Source organism: Dunckerocampus dactyliophorus, chromosome 7, assembly GCF_027744805.1.
Source record: "Dunckerocampus dactyliophorus isolate RoL2022-P2 chromosome 7, RoL_Ddac_1.1, whole genome shotgun sequence".
In the NCBI taxonomy this organism is placed as follows: Eukaryota; Metazoa; Chordata; class Actinopteri; order Syngnathiformes; family Syngnathidae; genus Dunckerocampus; species Dunckerocampus dactyliophorus.
Genome location: NC_072825.1, coordinates 19,269,799 through 19,287,592, shown reverse-complemented (window position 1 = coordinate 19,287,592; position 17,794 = coordinate 19,269,799). Strand labels below are relative to the sequence as shown.

The 17,794-nt window shown below is 40.2% G+C and overlaps 1 protein-coding gene across 3 annotated transcripts; it reads right to left on the bottom strand.

Moving 5' to 3' along the window:
- Nucleotides 1-2,053: 2,053 nt before the first annotated feature.
- mboat1 (membrane bound O-acyltransferase domain containing 1) lies at nt 2,054-17,537 on the bottom strand. Of its 3 annotated transcripts, none has more exons than XM_054780830.1 (13): nt 17,258-17,537; nt 16,538-16,683; nt 16,197-16,274; nt 13,100-13,195; nt 10,938-10,993; nt 10,779-10,833; nt 7,696-7,753; nt 5,732-5,924; nt 5,550-5,653; nt 5,409-5,473; nt 5,207-5,339; nt 4,981-5,132; nt 2,054-3,533 (listed from the first exon to the last, which is right to left on the bottom strand). In XM_054780830.1, exons 1-13 carry the CDS (start codon nt 17,345-17,347, stop codon nt 3,362-3,364), a joined length of 1,398 nt encoding a protein of 465 aa, XP_054636805.1. In that variant the 5' UTR covers nt 17,348-17,537; the 3' UTR covers nt 2,054-3,361. The 3 variants fall into 3 exon arrangements, with proteins under 3 accessions (XP_054636805.1, XP_054636806.1, XP_054636804.1); XM_054780829.1 differs by having other exon boundaries at nt 2,058-3,533; nt 7,561-7,753; XM_054780831.1 differs by lacking the exon at nt 17,258-17,537 and having other exon boundaries at nt 2,056-3,533; nt 7,561-7,753; nt 16,386-16,680.
- Nucleotides 17,538-17,794: the final 257 nt, after the last annotated feature.

The following is a 17,794-nucleotide window of genomic DNA, read 5'->3' as shown; positions in this document are numbered from 1 at the left end:
ATAACACACGTATATACTGTAATCCCTCACTTCCCTCGGTCACTTGCTTCCAGACCTGACCCTAATAACATTCCTTATTTATGAATGGAATGTTTTCATAGAGCATAGGAAATGGGTTTCCAGACATCTAAATTAAGTTTTTAACATTATTAGAGCCTTCTAGAGATGAAATAACAGGCGTACAGTCACCTTTACACTTGTATTACCCAATATAGTAGATCTAATCAGACTAAATAAGACATACAAGGCGTACATAACACATAATATAGACCAGGGGTGTCCAGAGTGCGGCCCACAGCTGTTTTTTTTAAAAATGGAAAAATCAACTGTACTTTTAACAAGAATAAAGTAAAAAAAATATTAAGAGAAAAAAGATGTTATGTTGCAAGAACAACGTGATATTATGAGGAAATCACTTTATTGTCAGGTCATTGAATCGATCGCAACTGGACTGTTCAGTTTGTCTTAGAAGATGTTTCACTTCTCATCCGAGCAGGTTTCATGAGTTCATGCTCAAAGACTAGGACCATCATTGCATCTGAATGGGATGCTAACGAAAGTGATACCACCCAAACGACCATCGTTGTACCCTCCAGTCGTCATTTGACACCACTAAAGAGCCAACCATTCCTGTCTGGACATGCCTCCTGCTTTAGAGGATAAATAGATTGGATCTTGCACCAAGTTCTCAGACTAGAGCTGTCCTATCTAGTCTGACTGGGGTGTGTCCCACCGAGTCTTTGAGCATGAACTGATGAAATCTGCTCGGATGAGAGGCGAAACGTCTTCAAAGAAAACATGAACAGTCCGGTTGCGATGGATTTAATACGCTGAGAATACAACGACCTTGAATGAATTAGAATATTCACAGGCAATGCCGTTTTAGTAGTACAGCCGTTTTATTAAGTTGAAATCTTAAAGAAAGACACTATAATTATTATTAATATGAAAAACAAACAAAACAACAAAACAAGTTGACAATATTATGTGTGTGTATATATATATATATAATACTATGAGAATTAAGTCATAATAAAAATAGAAGAGTAAAGTTGAAATAGTTGGAAAAGCGGCAGAAAGAGTCAAAATATTTTATATTTTTTACAAGTAAAAACATTATGAGAAACAAGTTGTTTTTTAACAAGCAAAAAAAGTTGCAATTTTACAAAAATAAACTTGTAATGTTATGAGGAAAAAAATATATTTTAGTATCATTGAGTTGAAGTATTGGGGAAAAAAATATGTTTTCTTTTAAAATCATAATGTTATGAGAAACCAAGAAAACAAAATAAAATTGTCATTTTTTGGAAAATTAGGTTGGGTTATTATATCACGGGAATAAGGTCATAATATAAGACAATTTACCAAGATTATTTGAGATGAAAGTTGAAATATTTGGAAAATTAAAAGAAAAAAAAGTGAAGAGAAAAGTTCATACTAATAATAGGCTTTTTGCTGTTTTTTTCAGTGAAATATATAGAACTTCTGTGTTAGTTCACAACATATCAAAGTGGCCCTTGCGTCCTGTCATTGTTCAGTTGGTTGCACTTGGTGGAAAAAGTTGACACCCCCCCCCCCGAGACTCACACACGTTAGGATTGGGAGAGTTCCTTGTTCTTCCTTTTTTACTTCCGCTTTCTGTACAGTACTTGGAGCAGTGGCTATTGTCTCATCAATACAACATTACTGACACAGTGACCAGTGTAGAATACTACTTATCACATCGTTGATTACGTCTTCTGAAGGCCTGACATTTGTATTTAGTTCATTTAGATATTTTTATGCTTGATAATTTAGGCAAAACATAGGTAAGGTTTGCTTATTTTGTTTCTGATAAGCCATCGTCAACCACGAAACAGCGACGATTTATTCATTCATATATTTTTGAAAAACCGTGATTGAGTGAAGCCGTGAAATTCATCAGTCAATCAGTCCATACATGAATGGAGTAAAAAGCTGCACTAAAATGTATCGAGCATAATGGTGGAGTGCTCTCCAAAACTAGAAATACAGGAAGTGTCTCAAGCAAATGAAATGGTACTGTAAATAACTCCATGTGTAATCTTGTAACATGAATTTAACATGTACAGTAAGTACATGAAGATCATGACATTTGAAATAACATGTTCACCATGTAAGAAGAAGACAATCTTTAATGGACTCCGTAAAAACATACATGAGTTTAAAAGACAAAAAAAAAAAAAGTACAACTTGCTAACATTGTTCATTTTACCTGCCGCTCATGTGTTCAGTAGATTTAGTTTTGTTATTATTTTACAAAGAATAACAATATGCTAGGATGGCCACAGACAAAGGTGTCAACTTCCTATCGTTTGCCTTGAAAGTTGGGATGATGCGGGGTATGTCCGTACTTCCAAATGTAGATAAAGTGTTGCCACCTCTACATATAGGCACTAAAGCAAAGAGGTAAGACATCTGTACAAAACTGGAACAAAAGAACATCCAAAAATCAACACTGGCGCTTCAAATGTTGTCCAAACAATATATTCTCTAACGCAAAGTCAACGTTTGAACACAAACATGCCAGAGGGAGTTGCTTTGAATTATGTGAGGACTTATTTCTACGCTGATAACAGATACCATTATAACACCAATTACGTGAGACAATGCACGTGCACCATGTGTGACTGTGGTGGAGTGGAGGGAACGTTTATAAAACTATTCAATTCGTGAAGTGCTCTTTGTGTAAAGTAAAAGTCAGATCTAGAAAACCCTGATGAATAAATAATATTAGAAAATCTAATCCTATTGGGATGAACCTGCAATGTGACAAATTCAGTCAGTAAGGTAAACATTCCTAGATAGAACATCTTCCTTTTTGCCGTACAGTGGCACCAAGAAGAGCTGCTACTTTCTAACTTTGGGCATCCAGCACCAACAGTGACAAGATGACACTGCACACACACACGGGAGGGTCCGTAGGGGGAGTTTCGTGGATTGTTACTGTGGGTAACGGAGCTCCATTGGGTGCAGTGACTCTCTTCTCAGCCACACTTACACACAATGGCGACCTTTTTGTGCCATCACTGCCACAAAGAGCAAGTGTGGATGGATATAATTGAACTATCATGTCTTGTGTTGTGGTATTTGAGTCTTGTGTGCGTGAGCCTTCACACTCCCACTGTGCTGGCCTGAATTCTTCCCAGAGACAAGGAGCCTCCTGTCTAGTCCACCCTTTTGTCACTGTAGGTGATGTATAGGCAAACAAACATCATCATGTTGTACAGTCAAAGACCTGTATTGTCCTTAAAAAATAAATAACACACTATATTGCCCCTTTTTTTGCTTGCCTGGAAGCCTTTTCGGGATTGTTCCTTTGAGCATAGTGTGGGAGGAGTCTCTAGTTTGTTTCATCATTGTTGTTACAGTGAAGAGGAAGGCACTGGGGGAGGCATGACGCTGACAGGGAGTCTGTGGGTTTTGCGTTGGCTTTTGGTGCTTTGCTTTTGCATTTGGGATGCAGGACAATAACAGCCACCAAGCTGATGATGTGCACGTGGAAGTACATGGACCTGGAAGACAGGTGACAGGACAGGATGTGTCAGCGTGCATGTGGCAATAAAGGCAGCTGTTTTCACATTTAATAACTAGACTCAGTCAAGGCCGAACTGGCACAACACAACACAAACCAAAATATACGGAAGCACCATATCTGTGAGAGCCCTTTTCTGCAATCAACAGCGTGCGCTCTGACAGGAATGACACAGTAGATGGCGATCAATGGCCTTGAAAATCTTATCATCGAAGCACAACATCAGTCAACATAAATGACAAGCCTAGCTGAAGATGAAGTGATAGAGTGTGCCACACAAACTAAGATACCATGAAGTCAGACAGGCTTTTAACATGACTCAAATGGCAAAAAGGTGGAAACAAACGTGTGTCTTTTTGGTTGTTTGTCTGTACAGTTATAAACACCATTGCAGAAACTACCACTTATAATAATAATAATACAAAAAGTTGAATAAAATAACATTTCGGTAATAGAATACATATTATAATCTTAACAATGCCTTTAGTGTCGTGTTTTTGGACCATTAAAAGGTTTGCGAATCTTCCATGATTCTCTCAAAGTCCGCATGTATTACTCATCTTGCCATCTTGTGTTTATACTAGCAGTGTTTCCCATACGTTCATTTATTTGTGGTGGCCCGGCACTAATGCATTTGGACTGCCACAGATGGATTTGGCGCCACAGTTATTTATTTATTTATTTTTAGATTTGGCACTACTTGATCTTCCTCACCTTCTTGTTGTTACAATTACGTACAGTAGATGGCGTCATAACCATGCTTCAACACATTATGTACATGCCACAGCCAACTTACTCTTGTGCGTTATAAACGGATCTGTTCATCAATATAGAAAGGTAGCTACATACAGTAGATACTTTATTCACATTTCCAGCAGTGATATATTAGATGTACAATGATGTGTACATTGTCTTTAAAATTAGCACACACATACATGGAAGCCAGGAAACGTCATGGATTTTTATTTTTTATTTTTGTTTTAATCGGCCATGTGTGTTATAAGGCGCATGCATGCGTGTCTACCGCTGCATGAAATGGAACCAACACCCGCAAGTCCAAATCTTTATATTCTGTTGTTAAATAAGGTTTAAAAACATGAGATAACATGAGGTGCTCATTTCCACAAAGCACTGGTTTACCCGTCCACACAGAAGCACACTGGGACAGAGTTTTTGACAACTGCTGTTTGCGGAGGCCAATTTTGCAAATTAGACAAGGACGTAATCCACCCTCCCCAACTAAATGCCACAGATAGATTGCAGTCCTGCGGGAAACACTGATTAACCAAAAAAAAAAAAAAGTGCCACGAGAACCAAAAAAGAAACTCTTCTTGCATTATTTATAATGATGTAAAATTCAAACAAACCTGAACCTCTCACATCGTTAATGTGTGAGGCCCAGATGATTAATGATGGATGAGAAGTACCTGTAATACATCATGGTGGGTTCTACTGCCAAGAGTAGAAACGGCATGACGGTGTAGCAGATGGCCAGCTGGGTGGCAGCCCATGTCAAAATGTCATAACCCAGCTTTAAACCTCGAGATCCCAGGAAGTAGTGCCGGAAAGACTTGCGTACCTTGTGGATAAAGATGGGGAAGAACATGCATGAGACGACACCCTCTTGTATTTTTGTCATTTGACTGTACTTACAGCTCGTGCAGCCAGCGTGATAGGGATGGCGGTGATGAAGGTGAAGTAGTATCCAGGGTAAACGCCGTGCCACAGGGCAGACAAGATGAAAGTCAGGGCTAGCCGGTGTCGCAGTGCTCGCTCGTAGCACACCCTGATGAGCGGTGAAAGTGAGTATAGTGAAATCAAAGTATCCGATGAAGTGACTGCAAGCAGTGCATACGTTTTAAGCCAATTGCCTGTTTGTATGTTCCAGTTGTCTATGAATGTCTTGAAGCTGGTTGCTGTCTGAAAAACAAATCAGTAAAATAGTAAAATGGTGAGCTGCAGTTTGAAGCAAGTAACTAAAAGACATTTTGACTACCTCAATCCTCATGATGTTCAGGTTACTGATGAGGTCCCAGGAATATTTTCCATTCTCATCCATCCCTAAGAAACCATAACCGGCAGCGTTGTGGACGGCGTCAGCTGATGGGATGGAAGAAAGTCAAATTACTTACAAAAATGTAGCTCATGTTACATCACGCCGAGGCCCTGGTTGCTCACCTAGCGTCCAGGCGAAGTAAAATTTGGGCCTTGCGGCTTGAATGGAAAAGAAGGCGTATGTGAGCCGGGTGACAAAAGGGGCGTGGTCGACAAAGTCAGGGTGCACGTTGTGCGTTATTGGCAAGGACCGCGTGATGATGAGGAAGAAGAGCATGCAGGCGCAGCACACCAGCAACTTTTGACAGACTGCATTCTGTGGAGATGATGGCCACAACACAAATATACATGTAGTCACTGACCACTGGATCATCCCAACTGTTTTCTAACAAACAAAAGACAACCGAAAGAGGACCAGGACATCAGCATAGCTAAAATATAAAATACTACAGATAAAAAAAAACATAAAAACAAACACAAATTATAGCTTCGACATCAGAATGACAACAATAATTCTAAACTAAAAATAATAAACGTAAACAGTGGATCCACTATATTCAGCTTTCACAACTCTGCAAATTTGCAGATTGATGGTCAAAACATTTTTCCGTAAGAAATCCCATCTATTTGTGCTTTTTAGCGCCAAAATTTTTTTCTTTTTCCTTGCAGAAACCCATCTATTTTACCCTAAGACGGTAATAACTTACAGCTATGTGATAAGAATAAAATGTCAGCATAGCACACAACTAAATTGTAGTACAGCATACTGTGGCGACCATGAGTTGACCATGAGCACAGGAAATGGCCAGAGGCAAACTTCAAATTGCTTTAAGGAAGTGCTCAAGCACTCACACACAAAGCACAGAAGAACAACAGAGGGTCATCACACCCAACGCAAGGCATGCTGGGAAGCCCGCACACACTTGCCCAACATGCTACCTTAAACTTCCTGATGGTGGTGCCATATCCACGGGAAAGGTGTGCCAGAAAACGATGATAATGCTGCAGGAGAAGGTTGAACTTCTGAATATGTTAAAGGATAAACTTTTACCGCCGCAAGTCGCCATTATGGCGTGAATGAGGGACGGAAATCAGAAGCACTGTCAGCTCGTGCTGTTCCGAACATGTCTTCATCACCGTCACACTGCACAGCAAATTTCATCATCATCGTTCATTACCATTCATTAGTGGTACCTACAGTACCTATAGTGTGTGTGTGTGTGTGTGTGTGTGTGTGTGCAAGCCTGAAGATTGGATTGTTTGATTGTCGTGTGCGAGGAGTAGTCTCAGAACACAACCCTATGAATAGCGAGGATCTGCTGTAGTTAAAAACCTTAGCAGACCCTGGACATCAAAACGGCTACACCGATGGTAGAAAAAAATCTACAATAGGAAAAAAAAAAAAAAAAAAAAAAGAAGAGGTACAGTCATTCCTCGTTTATCACAATTAATTGGTTCCAAGTTAATTTCCACAGTTAATTTCCATGAAGCCAGATTCCTTAATTGTAAATGGAAGACAATATTTTCATAGTTAGGATAGAAAACAGGTTTACAATCTTCAAAATCTTTTTTTTTTTTAACATTATTAGAGCCCTCTAGACATGAAATAACACCCCTATAGTCATCTTTACACTTTAATTCGCCAATTCAGTAATATAGACAAAAGAAAATAAGACATCATGTAGACTTAGTATTGGGAAAGTTTCTGGTTTACTTCTGGGACTTCTTGTGGTTGCTAATTTAACATTACTGACACCTAGTGACCAGTGTAGAATACTACATTTTGTGGTGTGGTTCAACAATTATATAAAAATTCAGAACCTTTCCATGAATGTGATGTACTTGGGCTAAAAATGACACACAATGTTTTGTTATAATATTTTATGTTCTATTATATACTGTATTTTCTTGTTTGTTCATTTGTTTGGTGAGTGAAGAAAATCTAACTTTACCAGAGGTGAGGGGTCTGGGACTTTATGGTAGCCGTTCTTGCCATTACGAGTGCCATGGTGTCGCCTGAGCCTGTTGCTGATGTGTTTGCCCTCGATGAAATCGATATAGTCCTTATAGTTACTACACGGACCCACCAACACACTCAGGAAGTTGAGATTGTAGCTCAGATATTCAATGAGAGAAGGTCTCACGCTGCAAAGAGACAGAAATAAAACACATTATATGGTGAACCCCAGGTACAGTAACAGGTAAAGCTGGATCAAGATGCAAGAAGGGTGGGCAATTTGAATTCTGGACCAAAAAAAGGAATTCATGTTCCATAAAAGTACACATTTCAAAATGATAACAGTGGGAATTAAATATTCCCACAAATACATGATAAAACATGACCGATGTTGATGATTGTGCTGAGATGGGTATCCAAAACTTTGATTTGAGGGTAAACAATACCTAAACATGTTTTTTCATATCAGTAATATGAAAGTCAGCAGTGCAGGATTCCTGTGATATTCTTCTGTTTATTTGTGTGGTGAATGCACACATGCGTGGAACATATTTCGATCTGTTCTCATGCAATCTTTCCCATGCAAAATGACGCTATTGACAGTACATGAACAAGCTATTCACCGTGGCTGTATCTCCTTGTCCTTGTGCGTCTTAGCTAAAGGGAGAAAGAGAATGATTCATTCTTAAGATTTTGTTAATCATTCAGAAGCAACCATCCCGCAATACAAAACACCCTGGTTTGAAAACAAAGTTTGAGTAGTGGGAAAACCATGGATTAAAACCAAAATAACTTTATTTGTGACTTGTCATTTACATTGAGTTGAATACAGTTTTTCCGATTTAGTCTGTATACACCACCACAATGCATTTAAAATAAAACAGGATGTGATTGAATTGTGGACATGTTTAGTTTAAGAAGTTTCACAAAAATATGGCATTTACAATTTCGGAATGAAACAAAAATTTCTTGTTTACAATGTTTATAATGTTACAGTTTACTAGGAGTGTCACAAGATCTTGTGAGATTGAAATGTGACAAGATTTGTTGTGGAGAGAAAACTCATGGGCACTCGGCCTGGGATGATAATAAATAAATTAATTAATCACACAATAAATGAAAATGTACTCAGATCATTTGGTAGGTTTACTGTTAAAGGCGGAATTTCGTGGAAATTAACATAATGTGAATGAAATGCTGTCATCGTGAGGAGACGGAATGTTTATGTGGGGAAGTATTAACTTGGCGGACCGCTCAATCGTATTGGTCAAACACTAAACCGCTTCCTCCCGACCTAAACATGTTGAAATGGCGATAAACACCGGCAAAAGTTGACAGAACCTCCGCTTACGGAGCGTTAATGGAAGCTAGTGGGATTAGCTTAGTTTAGCATGCCAGTGCAGTTGTGTGTGTGCCACTTGGGCTGGACGAGCATATTTTCACCGCCTTGTGTTTTACCACTTTAATGTAAGGAGTGTTTTACAATGCCCCATGACGACGTGCAGGTTCTGAGTGAAAAAAAGACGAGAAGCATGTTTATTCTTGCACCCAGCTCGTCTTACAGACACTCAATACACACAAAACACACTTCCGGGCTTCAAAATAAGAGTGTCATAAAAAATATCAGTTGGAATTGCATCGGTGACTACATGTTCATTAATCACAAGGACGGGCATTAGTTGGTTTTTCTAGGAAAGTGTAAAATGTAAAAAAACACGGACTTCTACAAAATTTAAACGAGGAAAAAAATCAAACGGATTCCCTAGGGCCCTAATTTTGCTGGCTTCAATATATTGCCATGTGCATGCATGTCTTTTACTCTCGTCTCTCGCCTACAAACAGGCAGGAAGAAAGTTCAGTCTGTGCATTGGTTTCAGCACCTTGGTGCGTTTGTTCTATAGAACCACGGCATGAACATAGTGACCTCTTGTGTAAGTCATACATACAGTCTCTTTGTCTCGGTGGGTGGAGGCGGCACCAGTAGCATACACACAGAGTGCAGAAGAGTGTAGAGTAGTAGCTTGCAATTGTCAAATATTTTAATGTTTTCATTATACAGCCAAACCTGTCTTAGCGGCCACCTGTATAGAACAGACAGTGACACCATTTATTTCCTGGTGTGAGACAATGTGCACTGGTCAATACTGTAATGCTGCTTGTTGTGGGGAAGGAGAGACTCACGTCGCCGATGCACTTTAATGGCTTTATTAACAGCGGAGAACACTGCAAGACTTTACACCCACGCCAACATCCACACACTTCCCAACTCTCTCGACACTCACAGCTAGCACTCAGCCGAGCTCTCCTGCTCGTGACGTCGCACCGTCACTTCCTTTCCCTTCCTGATGAACTAAAGCTGTAATGACACTCTGCCGTATATATAGTAGCACAGGTTTGTTCTGTGGGTGGTGTAGAATAACAAGCCTAGTTGTTCTTTACAACTTTTATCCGCAGTCCCACAGTGCCCTCTACTGGTCAACATGTAACAGTATAATTATATGTATCTGCAAACACAACAAGCTTCTAATCACAGACATGTTAATACAGTATGTGCACGCACAAATTCAAAATGGCCGCCAACCTGTCTATAATGGCCACCTGCCTATAGCAGCCACTTTTTCCGTTTACATAAAAGTACAGTAAAAGTAATGTTAAAGTCTCGTTTCGTAGACCCAGTCTTGTGTCTCATGACGCCTACAAATTACATACATTTTCAGTTACATCACTGTGAAATAATATCTTATAAATTACAGAAATATATAATAAACTCAGGATTAGTTGATGTCCATGGTCTCAAGACTTTGGTATTTACAATGATCGTTTGATTCCCTGAAACTCCCTTCTCCATACATTCATTGTGGTGGGTGGTTATAACATATATAAATCATAAAAACTCTTAGTACTTGTATAAGTGTATATGTAAATAGCATTATTTAGCTTTGAATCTTGCAGTAAGAAAGGAATGAGAAAAAGGTGAGAAAGCTATGGCATGCATGCTGAATTGTTTCCAACATTCCACTGGCAAACAACTTAATGGTGGGCAGTTTATGAGCAACCTTTCTCTAATTCCACAATGACACTTTTAAGAATGCGTTGGTTTGTATTTTGATAGACTGGTAATGAAACCAGTGTGAGCAAACAACATGACTCTTCCATGCCCTTGAAACACTATCATGTGATCACTATAAGTATGCTAAATGTATCTAAACTTACTTTATAGATAGTAGCTTCTGTTCTGAGGTAAGTTGTTCAGCTTTCTTACACATACCTGAAAAAAGGAGAATTTGTTGACAACTTTTCAGACACTTTTTAACATACCATAAGCTCTCGTTCACTGTTGACGGGGACTTTCTGCAATGTGTGTGTTCTTACCGTCATGGAGCTGGAAGGCTAGTGTGGTAATCTTCTGAGTCACAATCATCAGTGGGCTGAGCAGAAAATATGATATTGTTTCATTCAGTAGCATACTGTATGTCTTCACAACTAAGTACAGTCAAAGCTCGGTTTTCCAACGCCCTGGTTTAGGTATGATTCGTTTTTCAATGACAGTTTTCGTCAAAATTTTGCCAAGTCCGTTTGCCCTGTATTATATCATTCCTCAAAATTGAGTGCCCGAACAAAGCACCCTATGCGTTGTGGACTCACTGTCCATAAATGTTTTGAGTGACACTGCTAAATAACCCGCCACGGGGCCAAAGAAAGTTGGAAATAAAAAAAAAATAACTCATCGCAAAGTACGATCTCGCCAGGATTTACGGTAAAGCCCGCATCAACAATACAGTGTAAGTTCCATCCTGGTGAAGAAATAAGAAATCAAGGAAGCTAATGTTGCTAAAGGAGTAAAGGTAAAACAGACATCACAAATGATCAAATATATTGAGAAGTTGTTGTTGGTGTGGACCTAATCCCCCACACAACCCACCCCACACCCGCTCCTCACCGTCAATGAGAGTCTTCAATAAAGGCAAAAGCGATGTTAAATGTTCATTTACCATTTCTACATTTATATGTATTTTTGCATTATTTACTGCATGTAAAGCTATATTTAGTCACTATAAAATTCACATTCAAATTTTTGTATGCCTGGATTAATTGGTAGTTTATATTAAATGATACACACGTTAAGACGAACACTGCATTATATATACAGTGTGCAGCTTACAATAAAGTCATCTGATAATTCAATAGTCATTAGGACTAATTAAAAGAAGTCTCTATATTATAAGCAGTAAGAGGATGTTAGCAGTCCAACATCATGCATTTTATAACATTAATGTAAACAAAGCAGACACTGTTCATCCACCAATTCTTGCAAGTAGTATCAAGCCATAAAAGCCACACAGTTTACGTTTCAGTTTCAGCTGGGTAAAAAGCCACAGATGGCCACAGATAGAGACCACTGTGTGTACTTATGTGTGTTACATTGTGTGCACAGAGAGGCTGGCTAAGAGGCAGGCAGTGCCAGTACAAACAGTGTTGGTGGTTAGCTTCAGGCAATTTCAACTTCAAGTATCAGGGTCAAGAATGGAAATGGAATGGAAAAAAAAACAACATACCAGCTAAATCACACTAACTTCCCCTTTTACCCCCAGGAGCGCCACGTACAGTAACATCCATCCATCTATTTTCGATGCCGCTTATCCTCACTAGGGTCGCAGGGGTATTCTGGTATCCCTGCTGACTTTGGGCAAAAGGTGGGATGCACCCTGGACTGGTCGCCAGCCAATCGCAGGGCACATATAGACAAACAACCATTCACACTCACATTCATACCTATGGACAATTTAGAGTCGCCAATTAACCTAACGTGTGTTTTTCGATGTGGGCGGAAACCGCAGTACCCGGAGAAAACCCACGCACACACACAAAGATGCCCAACGGAGATTCAAACCTAGATCTTCGTAGAGTAACATCATCTCTGCAATTCACCATCTACCTAACTAAAACTTGTTAACAGTCACTCATTCCTTGCAAATGCTGACTCACAGGTCTGGCTGCCCATTCCAAAGTCATGTGCAGTGATGGGAGGCTGCCAGAATATTCAACCCGTTGAGAATTGTGCAAAGAACGTGCTGACTCGCAAAGTCACCTTCTAACCTTTAGCGGTGTAGCTGCACTCAGTGAATGCCTTTTTCCTCCACACTTGTTGGGTACAACTCACGCTAGCACCCCTGATTAACTGTATGGCTGTCATAATATTGGACTTGCACTGTGTTGTATCCACAAAACATGTTTGATTTATTTAATAACAACACATGAGTGACTTGTCATCCCCTGGGGGATGCACGCAATAGATTACATCAGTTTAATGAAAAAATAAGACAATTGCCAAAAAGGCTGTGTGAAGTCCACCTGCACAGACAGTATAGTTTGGTAAACAATCCACACTGCTGCTTTTTAATCAGCGGCGCTGTATTTACCCAAGGCTGTGGCACTGGTAGAGCACATTGCAGAAAAGTTAACTGATAACACGTGAACCACTCTCAAAGTGAAATGACTAACAGGCTCTCATGGTAAAGGTGTGGTTTCCTCACCCAGAGAAGTCAGTGGACAGTATTCCGTAGTTAAAGATGAAAACTCTGCTCACTTGGCACACGGTCAGGTATCCCATTGCGATCACCATGGAATACCTTGGGGGGAAAAGGAAGGGGTTCTTGTGAAAGCTCCAAGATCAGCTGGGAATCATTTGTTGTGATAATAAGGTCAACATGGGCAAGACAAACTAGAACATGCTCTCACAAGAATTGAAGCTTTAAATAGGGTAAAATGATCAACACAAAATTGTTTGAAATCATTAGAGGTCAGCCAGCATCTTATGGATTGTGTTCTTTAAGCTTCCACTGTATTATGCCATAATTTCAAAACGATTCACATTTGGGAGTTACAACCAGTGGATGCTCTTTTTCATTAATAGTCCTTAATTAAGCAAAGCAAACTGCAATTAAGTTAGACTAAGTTCCAGTGAGGGTTGGACTCCACCAAGGCTGCCCTTTGTCAATGATTCCGTTCATTACTTTTCAAACTATTTTATTTTTTTCCAAAGTATTTTATCGGCACTCTTCATTTTAAATTTTTTCTTTTTATGGAATGATTTATGGAATTTTATGTAATGATTTTAGAATGATTTTATGTTTTATGGAATGATTTTATGAAGTGATTTTACCCTTCTTTAATGACCTTGTGCACGTATTGCGCTCTATAAAGAAACTTGCCTTGCCTACTTTTAGGGACAGAACTTCTAGGCATAGCCGGGGCGTTGAGGCGATCCAGTTTGGTGACTTCTAGATTGGGTCTCTGCTTTTTGCAGATGACGTGGTACAGCTGGCTTCATCAGGCCATGATCTTCAGCTCTAACTGGATCGGTTGGCAGCAGAGTATGAAGTGGCTGGGATGAGAATCAGCGCCTCCAAGTCCGAGTCTATGGTTCTTGCCCGGAAAAAGATGGAGTGCCATCTCCAGGTCGGGGATGAGATCTTGCCCGAAGTGGAGGAGTGAAAGTACCTCGGGGCCTTGTTCAAGAATGAGGGAAGAATGGAACGTGAGATCGACAGGCGGATTGGTGCGGCAACTGCAGTGATGCGGACTCTGCATCGGTCCGCTGTGGTGAAGAGGGAGCTGAGCCGAAAGGCAAAGCTCTCAATTTACCAGACAGGACAAGGACAAGATTGTAGTTACAATGAGTTTCCGTAGGGTGGCTGGGCTCTCCCTTGAGATAGGGTGAGGAGCACTGTCATTTGGGAGAAATTCAGAGTAGAGCTGCTGCTCCGCCGCAGTGAGAGGAGCCAGATAAGGTGGCTCCAGACGCCTCCCTGGGGAGGTGTCCTTAACACATCCAACTGGTTGAAGGCCTTGGGGAAGATTCAGGATACATTGGAGAGACAATGTCTCTTCACTGGCCTGGGAAGGCCTCAGGATCTGCTGGGAGAAGCTACTCGAAGCAGCCGGGGAAAGGCAAGCTGATGAGGCAGCTGATTATTAACCGAGTCGTCATAATTTGCTTTGTATGAATTAGCCTGCAATGTCTGTATTTTGCTGTGTTGTCTTTATAAACAATGTACACTGATGCGTCCAGTGGTGGGCAATCAGGGCCGGCAAGGTCTTCTCTGCTGGCCGTAACATTATCAGAAAGACTTACTTACATTTACAATTTAAATTCTAGTATTTGTTCAGACTTTCTTAAAAATCCATTTTCAAGGCAGACTTTTCCGGAAAAGCTAGACATCGCCAGGAGAGACGGACCAACTCCAAAGCTAGCTAGCTTGTCTTTCATTATTATTTTTTATGTTTTTGTCATTATTGGATAAATATTGCTTCTGAACTGCTCCGGATGATGGTGCGGTGTAGAGGAGTTGTTTATAGATGATGTATTCAAAAATAAAGGGTTAACTGGGTTTCTTGCTTTAGTAATAATGCTATTCATACCCAACTCACACATTGTTATATTGCTTTTTTGTATATGAATGTGACAGTAGTCAACTGCCAAGTCCGATGTACGAAATGCACCGCCCATGTCAAATATTGACTTTCTACAAGAAAGTCACATTTTATGATGACTCATTTTGAGTGAACAGTGAATGTTTCTTGAATCATCAGTGTGCACTGGGCCTTAAGCTTTACACACCTCCACGTGAATTACTGAACAATCTCAACAATCTGTGCCTGCAGGTCACCACTTTCCTCGATGCACACCACTCCATTCAGAAAACAGTCATAAACTTCTTTTTCGCTCTCAATCAGTAAATATGAGTATGTGTGAACACACTAAGCCTAAACTACTACGAACCATGAGCACCTGAAGTGAGTGTAAAATTGCTGTCATTCCTAAATAGTAGATGCCGTATTTTTGTGAAACCTCTTAAATTAAAGCTGGAAGTGTCCATTTCTATCTGATCTTTTATTTTATTTGGTGTGTAAAGGCAAAATTATACTCAGTCATTGTCCAAAATACTTGTGCACCTAGCCATACACACATTCCACTGTCTTCGTGATTTAGCAGACTGGTTGGTCAAGCTGCCTTTCACCTTGGTTGCATGCTTTTAAACAACAGGCTGCCTTTAAACAGAGCAACAATGCATCACGCTGGAATGTGTGTAACTGAGTGAATAAACTGCACATTTCATGTCTTAGCCATTACCTCAACTACCTCCTCACAGAGGTGACCATTGGCTGAGCTTGACGGTCAAGTTTGACTTGAACACGAGAGAAGTAATAGTCACTATCGTGAAATTTGCTGCTTTCGCATCATCACTCTCTGTCAGCGTGTTGCCAGGCAGACTGGTCAGTCTGGTCAAGTGACTTTGCCAATAGAAACAAAAGAACTCTATATTTGCCCCACAAGCGATCGTGATTGCCTGACTTGGACATTCCAGATCTGCATTGCTGTGATTCTTCATACCTTCCACTCTAAGACATATAGAGCATTTTTGACATAACATCAAGTAAACCTGCGCAGTCCTGAGAGTTCTTTCAAATATTCTGGCTACATTATTTAGCTTGTTGTGCTGTGAGGTGTCAGAAAGTCAGACATTCTTCATAGAGCTTGGAACCAAACCTGAACAATCCATCTAATGAGTGAAGTGGCCAATGAGTGCATATAAATTAAATGGAATAATACCAAAATCATGTTTTTACCTGTGTACATTGCTGATGTCAGCCTGGATAATGATCAAGTAGTTTGCGAGCACCACTATCATGATATGAGCGGAATACCTGCAGAGAAGCACATATGCACACAATAGAGCAACAGTGCATGTTGATTGTGCTGCATCCTTAATCACGAGAAAGTGTTGTCATATTGAAAAGCACATGCATATACTTAACTATACTTAAAGGCCCGTAGAACTGGACTGATGTCAGAAAGACTCACTAAGAATAATTTAAAGTCTTCAGTAGTCAAATGTTGTGGAAAGTAGGATTTATAAAAAGGTGTTTAGCCTCTTCACATATGAGTGTAGTGTGGACGATCCCCGTACCATCCAAAACAGAAGATGAGGAAGGTGATGCCAAGTAGGGTGGCCACAGCATGCCTCACTAGGGGATTGCTATGATGAGGACTGAGGTACACACGAAACCAGAAGGCAGCCAACAGAGCAAACAGCTGACATGCCAAAAAGTTCACCTGTGGGGAACAGACACATTTTTTAATGGAATATTATTGGAGTTCAGTGTGAAAATGTTGCATAAATATGCTTCTATTAGCAAAAAATAACTACAACCACTGATTCTCAAATGATGTATTAAGGTTATGTGGTTGCGTTGTAGTTTCACATATTGGGAAAAACAGAAGGTGTGTCCTCAACTTAGCCCCATCACCTCCGATGACAGCGACCAAAGCAGTGCTAGTTAACCCATGACGTAATTATCTAAATTGTAATTTCCCGTAATAGGATCTGCACATATTGTAGCACATACAGCGTTTAGGGTCACTTAACGAGCTTATTACACAGGGTTTGTTTTAAACGCCCGCGTAACGCGACCGGGTGGGGGTTAAGTGATCAACCATGCTAGCACTATATTATGTGACAGCTTGACAAGGAGCACCTGCCCAAACCGAGGTGCAAAACAAGCGTTTTCTGGAAATGACCATCAACAGGAACGCCTGGTCAACCTGCTCACTTCCACCACTGCTGATAAGTCACCTATGCCATGTTTTGGACTTTTTCGTCAGATAATAATGTACTGACTCTCCTTACCTGGTCAAGAGGAAATCCCAAGTGTTCACTGACAGGCAGCAGCCACTGAGAACCAGTGGTTTTAAACACATTGTCCGCGCGCTCGCCCATCCTACACTATTGTGACTCGTTCCAGGTCACTTGTATTTTCTTTCCTTATTAAAGAGACATTTACTGTTTTATGTGAATAAAACACATTGCTCCTTCAAATGAAGGTCCTGTGAAAAGTCAAACCAGTCCCAAGACCAAGTAAAGAACTCCCAGCCCTGCTTCCTCCTCCTCCTCACACAATTGAAGTCCGACAGCCAGGGCTGAATGAATGAAGATGAACACAACTTCCGGAAACATCTTCCAAAATAAAACACATACTGGTGGTGTATATTCGACTGTTGTACGACAAACCGTGCTCCATTTTGTGACGACACATGTTGTCCCAAAATGGAATTAAAAGCGTATATAGCTCTCATGTAGTCTACACACATTAAGGTAGGTTATGTTTTTTGTTCTCTGAAAAAAATTAAGTCCCGCACTTTTAATTTGAACGTAAATGCATTTGGA

Bases quoted from the DNA above. Each gene is read 5' to 3' on its own strand.
- mboat1 (XM_054780829.1), bottom strand. From the start codon at position 17,347: ATGGGCGAGCGCGCGGACAATGTGTTTAAAACCACTGGTTCTCAGTGG. The intron at 16,275-16,537 runs GTACGGGGATCG...GCTTCTCTGCAG, and splicing joins CTCATCTTCTGTTTTGGATG to GTATTCCGCTCATATCATGA. The intron at 5,474-5,549 runs GTAGTCAAAATG...TTTGTTTTTCAG, and splicing joins TGAACATCATGAGGATTGAG to ACAGCAACCAGCTTCAAGAC.